Source organism: Dasypus novemcinctus, chromosome 19 (assembly GCF_030445035.2).
Source record: "Dasypus novemcinctus isolate mDasNov1 chromosome 19, mDasNov1.1.hap2, whole genome shotgun sequence".
Taxonomy (NCBI): domain Eukaryota; kingdom Metazoa; phylum Chordata; class Mammalia; order Cingulata; family Dasypodidae; genus Dasypus; species Dasypus novemcinctus.
The window spans coordinates 6537960-6553062 of NC_080691.1; the positions used below are offsets into that span (position 1 = coordinate 6537960).

At 44.1% G+C, this 15103-nt stretch overlaps 1 protein-coding gene across 3 annotated transcripts in view; it reads right to left on the reverse strand.

Annotated features, from left to right (window-relative positions):
* The window catches only part of POLE (DNA polymerase epsilon, catalytic subunit), a 70333-nt gene that overhangs the window by 23641 nt on the left and 31589 nt on the right, over positions 1–15103 (reverse strand). For all 3 annotated transcript variants that reach the window (XR_011646462.1, XR_011646463.1, XM_058281175.2), the window contains exons 24-29: positions 9026–9183; positions 8455–8654; positions 6716–6926; positions 3766–3868; positions 3292–3372; positions 3050–3172 (exon numbers count right to left, since the gene is read on the reverse strand). Coding sequence is in view for 1 of the 3 variants with exons in the window: in XM_058281175.2 (XP_058137158.1) it covers positions 3050–3172; positions 3292–3372; positions 3766–3868; positions 6716–6926; positions 8455–8654; positions 9026–9183 (876 nt within the window). In the remaining 2 variants the exon portion in view is untranslated. The remainder of the gene's footprint in view (positions 1–3049; positions 3173–3291; positions 3373–3765; positions 3869–6715; positions 6927–8454; positions 8655–9025; positions 9184–15103) is intronic.

Below are 15103 nucleotides of genomic sequence, written 5' to 3' on the forward strand. Positions count from 1 at the left end.
GCATGTGAAGGGGTCATTTTTCACTTTTTGTACCTCTGTAATATCCTCTTTTCATTTTATGGTGCTTTCTGTGCTAGAAAAAGGTTTATGTTTATTTACTTTCTACTATGAAAATTTCAAACGCATACATGTACAGCCACGAACTCCTATGTTCCCACTGCCAGCCTCAACAATTACCAACTTTCTGTCACTCCTGTTTCATCCTACAGAAGTTTTAAGTATCAACTAATTGAATATACTGATCTTTGCTGCCCCAACATCATAAACAACTTGTTGCTTCTTCTCAGGTTGCTGGTTTTCTTCTTCAGTTTCGTTCGTTCTTCTCTTTGCTCCAGTATCACTGAGGGATAAGCATTCCAGCTCCTTCCTGATGTGTAATGCTGCCTGTCATTTGCCAAGTTCCTATTTATATGTGGATGGACTTCTGGCCTCTAGCTAGCACTACCGGTCTATTCTCTCATGGTATAAAAATTCAGTCAGTCTTGTTATCGGATAAGGTAAACTTTCCCCCCTTTAGTCTTTAAACTTTTAAGTTTATCTTGACTCTTCATATGAATTTTAGAATTAGTTTGTCAAGTTTCATATACAAAACCTGGTAGGGATGTTTTTATTGGAAGGACAATTAATTTCATGTTAATTTGAGGCAAATGACCATACTGTAATACTGAGTCCTTCTATTCATGAACTTGGCATGTCTCTGCATATTTAAGTGTTTTTAATATGCCTCAATAAAGCTACATAATTTTTCCCATGAAAGAAATCACACACACCTTATGACCATGGATCTATCCCTTGCTACGTTATTTCCTGCTATTGTAAATGACAACTTTGGAAAAACATTTTCTAATCGCCTCCAGTGTATAGTAAAGCTGTAGGTTTTTGTATACTGGCCTTGTACCTAAAAGTCATGCTGAAGTGTCTTATTAAACCAGCAATTTCTGGGTTCCACGTTTTCTGTGTTGACCGCATTATGTGCACAGTTCACGTCTTACTTCAGTTCTCATCTTGCCGGCGGGGCCTCAGACAGTGCTGAGCAGACGCAGTGGCAGGCCCCTGCCTCCTGCCCCGTGTGCGCATGTGCCCAGTGCTCTGCCCTGAGTGGGATGCCCGCTGTTGGGTTTTGATGGATGGCCTCTGTGAGATGAAGAAATGCCTCATCTATTTTGATTTCAGTGGCTCAAAGTTTTCACATGAACAGATACTGAAGTTTATCTAATGCGTTTTTTTTTGCTTCTATTCGAGCTGCTGCTTTGACGATGAGTTAAACTAACAGATTTCTGAAGTTGAACAATGTCTGTTGCTCCTGGCATAAAGCCTGTCTGGCCATAACATTACACGTTACAGAATTTAGCTACTAATATTTATTCATTTCTTGCTCTTAATAGGAAATGTTCTTACAGTGCCCTTAGTTTTGCTATCAAGGTAACAAGTGTCACCCAGGTTACACTTGCAACCTTGAGCTGTGGCGCTTCTCCCTAGCCTCACGTTTTCTACAACAGTTTGCATAAATCAGTTTGGCAAAACTTCTCTGAAAAATCATCTGGGTCTGGTGTTTATTTTTTCCTTGTAATTATGATTCAGTTTCCTTAAGAACTAAAGTTCTATTCTGGTTTTCTATTTCTTCTTTGGTCAGTTTTCATAATTCTTCTAGGACACCGTCCACTCTAAGTTTTCTAACTTCAAAGCAGAGATTGCTAATTTCTTTAAATTTTTAGTCACCACAATGTTTACAATTATGGCTGTTCTCATTTGAAAAATAAAACAAAAAAATTTACCTTGACAAGGACTTGTCTATTTTATGTCTTTTCAAAGAACAAGGCTTTGATTTTACTGACACTTAGTATTTCCTTTATTCTTGTTCACACCTGTCATCTTTCTACTTCCTTTGAGTATACTCTGTTGTTCTTTATTTTCTAATATATACACTTAAATATATAAATTTACATAAAGTACTTCTTTAGCTTCATATACCAATTGTTGGTATTTAGTATTTGCATTTTTACTCATTTTTATATACTTCCTAGTTTCCATTATAACATCTCCTTTGATCCATGACTTGTTTATAAACATGGTTTTTAATTCCCCAATAACATGGTCTGCATATAAATGATCTGGAATCTGTTGCAACTTACTGTGCTAATATTTTATGTTTTCTTAAAAAGACTACGTATTCTCTAATTACAGGGTTGTATTATTTGTTCATTAATCTAATTAGTTAGTTGTCTCATTCCAACCTTATCTATTTTTACTCATTTTTGTCTGCTCAATCTATCAATTATTGGAAGAGGTGTATTAAATATCACACACTGACTAGATGTCAATTTCTTCTCATAATTAGGTAAATTTTTACATGATTTGAGGCTTCATTATTAGAATTATTATTCATACCTGGTAATCTGTGACTTTTAGTATTACTTAATGATTCTCCTTATTCTTAATAATACTTTTTTGGCTTAAAGACTATTTTGTCCAGCATTAACACATCAGCTTTCTTTTGTTCAACTTTTCCTAGTATATTATTTTTCATCCTTTTACTTTAAATCTTTCCATGGTGTTGTTTCAGGCATATCTCTTATAAACAAATAAGACATAGCTAGAATTTTAAAATTCAATCTGAGAATCTTTTTTCAGGTAGTTGATGCATTCCTCTGATTAACACTGTTTCTTTTGGTCTTCGGATTCAGCTCTTTCATTCCATTTTACCCATGGCTTTCTAACAGAAAGGTTTTCATTTTACAGGGTAGGAAAAGGAGATGTGGGGTACAGGGACTCACTCCAAGTCACTAAGTCCACTTAGTGGCACCTGATGATCTCTACCCTAAGTGATGATTCACAATGTAGCTACTACTGTGAAAGAGTGACCCTGGAGGGAATTAAAGGGAAAAAGGAAAGTATCAAGAAGCACATTAAAAACAACAAGCCCACCACGGATGCCTGGAACGGAAGCATCAGTGGATCACTGACAGCAGCTCAGGCCTTGTGGCACCAGACGGCGCAGCTGTGTGCCCACGGGTGCCTGACCAGCACTCGGCCGCCACAGCCGCCTTACCTGCCTCTTGCCCTCGAGGACAAACAGCTCACTGATCTTCTTCTGCTTGTAGATGTCATTCTTCTCCAGCAGTTTTTTGTGCAGCCAGTCGGGGTGCTTGACTCGGGGCACTGGGTTCTTCACCTGCACGGAGATGACAGAGCTCAGGGGGCGACTCCTGGCTGACCCCACCAGGTCAGCGCAGGCCTGGTCTCCACGTGTGTTTAGGCCACCACGGGCTCAGTGTTGGCTTGCGACGTCACCTGCTGCAGAGCCGCGGGAATTGTGATGATCTTCTGTATGGCGCTTCCCAGCCGCTCGAGGTAGTAGTCCCAGTCGAGAATCTAGGCAGGGAACGAGTGGGAATGAGACATACAGACACTGCATCAGCCATGCCTGGCACTGCGCTAACTGCTCACGAGTCTTATTTAATACTCATCAATTCTACAATGAAAGGGGCTCGTTTTACAGAGGAGGAAACTGAGGCACAGAGCTTAAGGACCTGGGTCCCACTGGGGCCCGGGACCATATTCTACCGAGGAGGAGTCACGGGCCTCCCTACAGTTAGCTTGTCTTACTTAGCCCTGAAGAGCTGCCATGTCCTCGGTCACCCATTATGTATCAGAAGAGAGGAAGTCGGAGCCAAGACTCCAGACAAAAGAGGTGACCAAGCCAGATACGGCCCCCCAACCTTCCTAATCAACACCAGAGGGTAGACAAAATAATTAGGCACTCACTGTCCGAATATCAAAGTCTTGTAAAGAAGAGCTTTTAAGCCATTTCCGGAGAAAGTGCTTCCTCACAGTGGGTTCTGCTTGGAAAATGGCCAGTGGGATGGCCCTGCATGAGAGGCAGACAACTCATGAAACCAGGGCCTCCTGGAGCCAAGGACAATTCTCAGCACAAGACACACACTTCACGTAGTAGAGGCTAGGGCCCTGCTAGCCTGCACTTTTACCTGTGGTTTTGCATAAGACCACACCTTGTATCTAACATTTATCATAGTACTACGAGACCATGGCTTGAGAAACAACCCCTCCAAGGCTGGCCGTTGGTTCTTTTCAGGGTCTAGTCTCCGTTGGCAGAGCTGCGTACGAGTGTCTTTATATAAACTACATACTCCCCACCCTTTTGGAGTGTATTTCTTTTAAAATGTTATTTGCTAGGCAAAATATAGGAAGAGTCAGGCTGTTTTCTGGAGAGAATAAGCCAGTTTACAATCACTAGCAAAGCAAGAGAGTAACTGCCAATACTTCTTTTACTGGAGGAAATATTTGGTGTTGTGAAATATAAACATAAACTTGAGAGGACATAACTAAAACCAGTGTGCCTAGCACCAAGTTCTCAGCTTTAAAAGTTTTGCTGTTTTCACTCTATACAAAAGATAATATATGAAGAATAAAGATTAAGATGAAGCTCCCGTTTAGCCTTCCTGATCTTTTCCCTTCTTCGACAAAAGTAAACAAGATTTTTATTTTAGTGTTTGTCAATCCCATGTGTGTTTCTATACTACTCCTATGTGTATGTCTCTGTTTGCGTACTTTTCTGTCTTAAGAGTTTACATAAATGTAAGTATACGACACGTATCATCCTGCAACTTGTTTTTGTTCAACACCGTTTTTGAGCTCTCTGCTTTGTAACATGGAGTTGTAGCTCACTCACTTTAACTCCTGCATACCACTTCACTGTACAAAAAATGCATTTATCCATTTTGGAGTTGATGGCCATTTACGCTATTTCCTAATTTTGCTATTAAAAACAATGTAAGCAGTGCATTTCCCCCTGCGGAACGCCCATAACCCACATTCCAGGTTGTGCACCTATCTCTTTTCTTGTTTCTTAATAACCTCTTTACTCCCTAAAACAAAAACAAAACAAAGCCTGGAGGAGCGGGTGTAGCTCTGTGTTGAGCACCTGCTTTGCATGGATGAGGTGCCAGGTTCCACCCCTGGTACCTCCTTAAGGAAAACACACAAAAACAAAAGTCAATGCAACGAGCCTGTGCACATGCACAGGTAATTGCAGGGCATGCATTTAGAAGGGCACTGCTGAACTGCAGGTGAAATCATGCAGCTTCTTCAAAGGAGCTCTGTCACACTCCCACCAGCATCGTATGAAAGCTACTCTAAGTTTTCACCAATAATTACCATTGGACTTTAACTTCCAATCCAACAGATGCTTTTATAATCCGCATTTCCATGTTTCCCATGACTCTGAACATCTCATGAATTGGTTATTAATTTCATTTGTGAACTGCACAAATTTGTTGCCCATTTTTCTCCTTGGTTGCCTTTCTCTTTGTGGTATGCAGAAATCCTTTATTCTTTAATCAATTGTAGCCTTTCATTGTGACTCAAGTTTTCTCTGAACCAAAATATTTGCCAAGGTCCATCCATTTTCCCTTTTGTGTGGCCTCTCTGACATAAGTCACTAGCCTAACGTGTTATCTACTGCTGCATAACCTAACACTCCAAACCTTAGCAGATTCAAACTATAGCCATTTTTTTTTTTCCTGCTCATGATTCTGTAATTCGGGCTGGACTGCCAGGGGTCACTCTCACTCGTGTGGTGCAGACATCTGGCAGCCAAAGTGGGGCTGGAAAAGCGAAAGTGGCCGTGCTCCCGTGGTGGGCAGCAGCGCCACCAGAGGGCCCCTCCCCATGTGACTATTCAGCCTCCAGGTGGCAATGCCTGGGCCTCAGGGCAGGAGCAGGACAGTCAGGCCTTGTGTGACGGACGTCAGGAGTCACACCCTCGCTGCTGCCACATCCCGACGCAGTCACAGGATACTGCAGACCCACGTGGGGCCACCGCACAGCCTCCAGCTCCTCTTGATGGTGCTTGGCTCTGTCACGCTCTGTCCACTTGTGTTCCAGACCTTCCCGTGGATCTGTTCCAGTCAGCGAGGTCCCCCCGTCACTCCAGGGGAGTTCTCTCTTCTTTTGTGCACCATCCTCAGGAAACACCAGCTTCACCAAAGCTACGTTTTCCTGTCTTGCTCAAGCGGTTCTTGCATCGCTCCAATGGCCCAGGGCACGCTGGGTGATGGGAGAAGGGCCTCTGTTGCCTCTAAAATTTCTGCAGTAGGAACTGGAAGCTGCTGCTCTAAAGGAAGCCTCTGCTGCTGCCCGACATGTCCCAGAACGTGGAGGACATTTCTTCTCAAAGAGGTTTCGGGAAGCAGGCACTGGGAGTGAGGAGGAGTCTCCTCACAAGGGAGCCCTGTAGAGCCTCCGCAGTTCTGCAAAGCTTGCACGGAACAACCCGCCGGGTGGTGGCAGTGACCAGGAGCCTGGCCTCAGTGTGACCTGTGATGGGGACTCTGGGCCTGACGCGAGGACAGTACCTGCACTTCAGACACCTGTGACAGACAAGGCTCTCGCAGGCTGACCCCCAAGACCCCAGCTTCTCTGGGACCCCAGGGACTGGCTTCCCAGGCCCTCATGGAGTCCCTCTTGGTATCTCCTCAAGAGGAACTGACGGGACCCCAGCAAGGTCTTCCTATCACTCGATCTGCAGGGCGCCAACGACCCAGTTCCATCTCCCTTCAACACCAAACCGCTCTGTGCTCTTTTCACATCATCTCCTCCCTCTGTGGAAGTACGCCAAAGGTTCCACAGCAGTCTCAGATTTTTCAACTCTAGCATCCCAGCCTCCGCAGAACCCAAGAGCCGTGCGAGCCTCTACCTCTCTGTGACAGGAGAGCCCTCGGGCTTGCGGGAGATGATGTAGCGACAGCTCAGCCCTGCATCCTTGACCATCTGGTCTCCCAGGAACTCGGCCAGACGCTTCGCTGTGCTGATGGAGGTGGACTTCTGTTCCCCGTAATCTTCCAGCTTCCGAGACATGGAACGGTTCTCGGAGATCAGTTCAAACAGCTCTGAGTCAGGCATGTTGGCTGCCTAGAGAAAAGGCAATGGTGAAACAACTGCACAGAAGGGAGGAAGACTTAGGCCATGTCTAGCCTCATACCTACCTTCCATGAACTGTGCCTTTCACTAATCTGATGAAATCAGAATTTCAGAAGGCTGTCTCATACGAGTATACAAGAATAAATAAAAAACAAACCCTTGGGAAGTGGATTTGGCCCAATGGATAGAGCATCCACCTACCACATGGGAGGTCCAAGGTTCAAACCCAGGGCCTCCTGACCCGTGTGATGAACTGGCCCACACACAGTGCTGATGCATGCAAGGAGCACCATGCTATGCAGGGGTGCCCCCCGCATACAGGAGCCCCACATGCAAGGAGTGTGTCCTGTAAGGATAGCCGCCAAGGGCGAAAAAAGTACAGCCTGCCCAGGAATGGCACCGCACACATGGAGAGCTGACACAGCAAGATGAAGCAACAAAAAGAACCGCAGATTCTGGGTATCGCTGAGAAGAATACAAACAGATACAGAAGAACACACAGCGAATGGACACAGAGAGCAGACAACTGGGGTAGGGGGTGGGGAAAGGGAGAGAAATAAATAAATAAATCTTTAAAAAACAAACCCTGAACTTTTATTAAACTATGCACAAAATATCAAGAAGCATTTATTGAGTTATAAGCACCAGACTGCAGAAAAGGGGGAAGAAGTGATTTTTCTCCTAAAAGGAAAAGAATGATGGGGAAAGGAGGAGCCAGAAGGGAGAAGAGTAAGAGAAAGAGGCAGCGAGGGAGCACCCAGGCAGGCAGGGCAGGGACACTATGGACTGACGAGGCCTGGACAGCCAGCCGTGCTGCTGCCCCTGTTGCCTCTCCTGAGCCCCAGACAAGCCTGCCCCAGGGTTTCCTTGAAGGTGTGCTGGACTCCCGAATATTCTGAGTGATTTGCTCCCCCTTGGCACTCACTTTCTTCTATGAGTTGACTCTCTTTAGAACAAAGACAACCGCACACTGGGAAGCAAAGGAACCTAGAAAACTGTTCCAGAACACTAACAGATTCAAGTATTCCTTTCCCTGAGAAAGCCCACTCCCAGAAAATAATGCCAAATGGAGGAAAGGCATCTGGACAAAGACACACGCCACAACACGATACCAATAAAATTAGGTGTCAAGTCTGATGTTCATCGAGTGTGTGCTTTTTTAGTAAATTATGGTATGTAAACTTGATGAGATGTCACACAAAAATACAAAGAGTAAAAAGCAACACATATCATTACATATTCTATGGAAGTATACTTCCAGAACTGTCACAGCAACTATAATAACTGGGTGCATTTAGGTCCATGAAGACTTAAAAATCAAAGTGGTTGCTGCTGAACTTTTCTCTTGTGAACCCTTTTATCACGATGCTATTTTAAAGTCTTTCCTTCAGAGCTCTGTCACTGGATGAGAAGCTGAGGAGGATCTGAGAGGGGCTGGTTTTGAGAGGGCTGGCCCTGACTCTTCTACCTGCAGGGCCCAGCGTCCCAAGAGGCTGCCCGGAGGGAAGGGAGCACTTGCCTTGCTGTACAGCACGTCCAGCCAGTAGTCGGCCACTTTGGCAACTGAGGCGTACACTTCTTCCAGCGAGCTTCCTTTGAGAAAAGACTCAAACACTGAGGACTGGAAGATTTTAATCAGCTGCAGCTCCCCACGTCGCTTGACCTCAAAGCCCTTCAGCTCAGCCAGGGAACCATCTTCATTGAATACAGCGTATCTGGGAGAGGCAAGCAGAGCAGGGAGAAAGAGCCCCGGGTAGTAACTGCTTTATGCCCGCTCTCCTCCCACCCTCCCTACTAGCATTCCTCAGGCAGCAGCTGCCTCTCCGTCCCAAAATTTATGCATCCCAGAAACCTAAGCATGATTTAAGGGCCTGCAACTTACACAATGAAAGGTACCAGGTCAAGAATGCTGCTGTTGCTGTCAGTGGCTACAATATCTTTCCAAATTTTAATCATTGAGTGACAAAATGAATACACAAAAGATCTGCTGCCTTCCAGCTCCTGGCCCATTCTGATTGGACTGTTCAGCCGAACCCACCCATGCAATCCATTTCCTTTCCCAAAGCACAGGCTGAGTGGGTCCTACCTCTTCTTCAGTTTCTTGCCTTCTTCCTTGGAGGCCGGAAGGATCATGGCAAGATAGGGCCCATCGACCTCAAAGAAGATGCTGTTCTCGGAGCGTGTGATGTAGGTGAGGGAGGAGGGCCCGGCGAGCTCCTGGTACTGGTCGTTGGTGAAGCCCTCCTGCAAGGCGAGCGAGTGGAGAGGCAGCACCTCCACGCGGAGGGGCCAGAACACGGACACCGCCCACGACCGGACGACAGCTGTGCTCACACACCAGGGGACACTACTCAGCAGCACCCTGGACAGGTCTCAGAGTCACTGGCCTAAGCCCAAGAAGCAGACCCAAAAGGCTATGTGTTGTATGTTTCCATTTATGTAAGAGCAGATTTACTGGACGCAAATTTTAAAGTCACCCAGAATACTGGGGGAGCCCCGGCTGGAACGCAGACTGGGACAAACTAATCGACCTGGATCGTAAATGATCACAGCGGGGGTGGGGCCTGGAGCTCAGCCAGGGCACTTTGGAAAATGCATTTTGACCAGATAGTTTAAGCCTGCTAACAAAAAGAACTGTACACAAGTATTGTACTACAGCTGGCAAGTTGGTTCCTCACAGAAGTATAGTTCTAGCAATCTTGCAACTATTTCTCACATAGAGGCCACTAGTCCTGCTTCTTTTTCAGTCTTTTTTTTTTTAAGATAAATATATCACATAAAATGTTACATTAGAAAACATAAGAGGTTACTATATATCCTGTTTCTTACTGTAGGAAAAAAAGGTACTAATAAGGAAAAGGAGTAATGGAGTCATAGAAATTGCCATGGACACCTGTTTGTTCTTTTTATTTTTTATTTTTATTTTTTTTAAAGATTTATTTTATTTATTTAATTTCCCCCCCTCCCCTGGTTGTCTGTTCTTGGTGTCTATTTGCTGCGTCTGGTTTCTTTGTCCGCTTCTGTTGTCATCAGCGGCACGGGAAGTGTGGGCGGTGCCATTCCTGGGCAGGCTACTCTTTCTTTTCACGCTGGGCGGCTTTCCTCACGGGCGCACTCCTTGCGCGTGGGACACCCTTGCGTGGCACGGCACTCCTTGCGCACATCAGCACTGCGCATGGCCAGCTCCACACGGGTCAAGGAGGCCCGGGGTTTGAACCGCGGACCTCCCATATGGTAGACGGACGCCCTAACCACTGGGCCAAAGTCCGTTTCCATGTTTGTTCTTTTTAAATGTACATGCAGACAAGATATAGAAATAAGCCTGGACGGGTGTGCACGGGCTACCCACACATCTCCCGGTTGGGTCCACTGAGAGCAAAAAGAAGCAAGGACATCCCCAGCCCAGATCCGGTTTCTAAACCCACTCTCCAATAGGAGGGACCAGGGTTCCCTGGAGAAGTGGGAGATTCCAAGACTGGAACAAGGAAAATACAAGATGAGCGTGGAGCAACCTGCAGTACCAGGAATTAAGGAACTGCTCAAAAAATAAGGGTTAAAAAAAAAAAAAAAGCAACAATATACACAACCACAGGACCGAATCGTGATGCAGAAAGTGAAAGCAAAGCCCACAAATCCCTTCTGATATAGATGAAGGAGGAGAGGTGGGACAACTCCTCCTTTCAGAAGAATTCCAATTAACAAATGAAGAAGGAATGAGAGAGAAAACGAACACATAAAAAACCAGAAGCGGAAAAACTCCACCATAATAACTGCTACAAATGAGAACCACCAATAAATACCAAAATTAGTGGCCAAACCTTTGAGGAGACATTGAATGGATGGTGGCACAGACTCAACATTTACCTTCCATAATTATTAGTTACTGTGGCAGCTTTAATATTTGTCCAGAAAGTCACTACTGTTCCTTCCACGAGAGGAAGATGAAATCTTCTCCTCTTGGGTTTGAGTGCGGACACCTTGACTGGCTTCAAGAACAGAGCATGGGGAGGAAAAAGCAGCAATGCCCCAGGGAGAAGACGCCATTCAGTGGCCAGGACAAGCACCACCAGTTGGGACCCAGGACATCGTGTGCCCCTGATGCAATGCAAAGGCACATCATCGGTATTATTCCAAAAAGACAAACCATCATAGCCCAATGGGACACAGCAGAAAAACGCACATGGAGGGGCATTCTGCAAAACCTCTGACCAGCACTCTCCAAGCACAGGGCCAGGGAGGACAAGGGAAGACCGAGGAGCCAGCACAGACTGCGGGAGGCACGACGGCTCAGGACAACATGGGTCCTGAGGCAGAAAGAGAGTGTCCGTGGGATAGCGTGAAATCCACGAGTGGCCTGGAGTCAGGTCGCAGGCTTGTACCAATGTGAAGTTCTTAGTTTTGACCCACAGACCCTGATCATACAAGATGCTAACACTTGACGTTGGCTGCTGCCAATGAAATGGACAAATTCCTGGCAATGCCAGCCTACATCGACTCTACAAGAAATACAGGAACTTAAAAAACCGGCCACAAGTAAAGAGATCGACTCCGTCATCAAAAACTTTCTCAAAAAGAGGGAAAGCGGACTTGGCCCAGTGGTTAGGGTGTCCGTCTACCACATGAGAGGTCCGCGGTCCAAACCCCGGGCCTCCTTGACCCGTGTGGAGCTGGCCCACGCACAGTGCTGATGCGCGCAAGGAGTGCCCTGCCATGCAGGGGTGTCCCCTGTGTGGAGGAGCCCCACGCGCAAGGAGTGTGCCCTGTAAGGAGAGCTGCCCAGCGCGAAAGAAAGTGCAGCCTGCCCAAGAATGGCGCCGCACACTCGGAGAGTTGACGCGCAAGATGATGCAACAAAAAGAGACACAGATTCCCGTGCTGCTGACAACAGAAGCGGACAAAGAACAACACACAGCAAAATGGACACAGAGAACAGACAACCGGCAGGGGGGGCAGGGTGAAGGGAAGAGAAATAAAAATAAATAAATAAATCTTTAAAAAAACAAAACAACTTTCCTAAAAAGAAAAGTCCAGGACCAGACAACTTCACAGGTGCATTCTACCAAGCACTTTCAAAAGAATTAATACCAATCCTGTTTAAACTCTTCCAAAAAACTGAACAGAAGGAAAATTACCCAACACATTTTATGATGCCAACAATACCCTAATACCAAATACCAAAAAAAGATAAAAGAAAATTATAGTTTATACTGAATACCATTGGATTGTACACTTTGGATGGGTTTTATGCTTTATTAATATTTATCAATAAAATTGTTAAAAAAAAAAAAGAACATTACAGCCCAATCTCTCTAATGAGCATAGATGCAAAAATTATCAACAAAATAGTTGCAAATCAAATGCAACAGCACAGCAAAAGAATTATATATCATGACAACTGGAATTTACTCCTGGTATATAAGGGTGGTTCAACTAAGAATCAATTAACAATTCCTCAGTATGATGAAGGGTATATATGAAAAACCCACAGCCACCATGATACTCAATGGGGAAAGGGTGAAAGCTTTCCTTCCAAGATCAGGATCAAGACAAGGACGCCTGCCGCCACTGCTGTTATTCAACACTGCTAGAAGTTCTAGCTACAGTACCTAGGCAAGAAAAAGTAATAAAAGGCACCCAAATTGGAAAAGAAGTAAAACTCTATTTGTGGAAGACATGATCCTATATATAGAAAGTCCTAAAATACCTATACCAGAGCTAGTAGAGCTAATAAATGAGTCCAGCAAAGTGGCAGGATACAAGATCAACATGCAAAAACAGTAATGAGCAAGTTGAGGAGGAAATCAAGAAAAAAATTCTATTTACAATGGTAACAAAAAGAATCATATATCTAGGAACTTAACTAGGAATGTAAAGAATCTATTCAGGGAAGTAGATGTGGCTCAAGCGAATGGATTCCCGCTTACCACATTGGAGGTTGCTGGTGCCTCCTGGAGAAGGTGAGCTGGTGCGACTGGTGCAACGAGCTGATGCAACAAGATGACACAAAAAAAGAGACAAAGAGAAAAGGCAAGAGACACAATAAGCAGGAGCTGAGGTGACTCAAGTGGTTGAGTGCCTCTCTCCCACATAGAAGGTCCCAGGTTCGGTTCCTGATGCTTCCTAAAGAGAAGACAAGCACACAGAGACAGTACACAGCAAATGGACAGAGAGCAGAAAGTGACCACAAACAATGAGGAGGGGGTGATAAATAAATTTTAAAAATCTTAAAAAAATAAATCTGTATTCTGAAAACTACGAAACAATGCTAAAAGAAACCAAAGACCTAAACAAATGGAAAGACATTCCATGTTCATGGATTGTATGACAAAACATCGTGAAGTTGTCAATTCTACACAAACTGATTTATAGTCAACACAATCCCAATCAAAATTCCAAGTCTACTTTACAGAAATAGAAAAGGCAATGAACAAATTTATTTGGAAGGGAAAGGGGTCCCAAATAGCCAAAAACATCCTAATAAAGAAGAGTGAAGTCATGCTTCCTGATCTTGAAGTATATCATAAAGCTAAAGTGGTCAAAACAGCATGGTACTGGCATAAAGATAGACACACTGATCAGTGGAATCAAACTAAGAGTGCAGTAGAACTGCACTTCTAGGTTCAACTGATTTTTTTTTTTTTTTTTTTTTGAGGTATTGGGGGCTAGAAATTGAACCGGAACTTTATATGTGGGAAGCTGGCATTCAACCACTAAGCAACATCGGTTCCTCTGAGTTGTGTTTTTTTGTTTGTTTTGTTTTTTCAGGAGGTAGCAGGAACCGGACCTGGGATCTCCCATGTGTACGTGGGATGCAGGCACTTAACCATCTGAGCCACACCCACTCCCCTCGACTGATTTTTGATAAGCTCACCAAGTCCACTTTTCTGGGACAGAACAGTCTCTTCAACAAATGGTGCTGGAAGACCTGGATGTCCATAAGCAAAAGAATGAAAAAGGACCTCTAGCTGACTCCTTATAAAAGAATCAAATAAAAATGGACCAAAGTTCTAAATATAAAAGCCAGGACCATAAAACTCCTAAGAAATAAGGTAAGGAAACATCTACAAGGTTTTGTAGTAGATGGGGCTCTTAAACCTTACACCCAAAGCACAAGCAACAACAGAAAAAATAGATAAACGGGACCTCCTGAAAATTAAACTTTTCTGCATCTCAAAGGACTTTGTGAAGAGAGTAAAAAGGCAGCCTCCTCAATGAGAGAAAATATTTGGAAATCACACAATGCAAATCGAAGATACAATGAGATACATCATTTCATACCTCCTAGAATGGTCAATACTAAAAAAACCAGAAAATTACAAGTGTTGGAGAGATAGGAATACATATTCACTGTTGTACAGCCACTGTGGAGGACTGTTTGACAGTCTTTAAAGAAGCTCAATATAGATTTGCCACGTGACCTTGCAATACCACTACCACATATATACCCAGAAGAACTAAGAGCAGTGACATGAACAGACATCTGCACACCGATGTTCATAGCGGCATTATTCACGATTGCTAAAAGGTAGAAACAACCTGGTGTCCATTAACTGATGAATGGATGTACAAACTGTGGTGTATGCACACGATGGACTACTATGCAGCTGTAAGAAGAAATGAAGTTGTAAAGCATAGGACAATGCGAATGAACCTGGAGGACATGATGTTGACTGAAGCAAGCGAGACGCAAAAGGACAAATACTGTATGACTTCACTATTATGAAATAAATATAATGAGCGAACTCTTTTGAGTTAATAGCTAGAATATAAGCCACCAGAGAATAGAATGTGATAAGAGAATGGAAAGGTGAGGTTTAATCTGCATAGAATTGGTGAAAAGGTTGCTTGGAAATGAACAAAAATGGTGAAAGCGTATTACAGGGTTTTTATAATTAGTAGCGCTAACATATGGGTGCGATAGTGGTTGAAAGGGAAAGTCTAAAGCTGTGTAACCCAGCAAATCTTCCTGAAAAATGAATACAGTTAATAGTGCATTTATAAATGCTTTTCTCTGGAACAGAACAAATCTATGTTAATGTTACAAGAAGTTAATAAGAGGGTGATATTTGGGCAAAACTACAAACAAAACAAATTCAGGACAGTAGTGTATGGCAATGTATTAATAACCTTCCATCAATGCTTTAAAAAAAAAGAAGTATGCTAA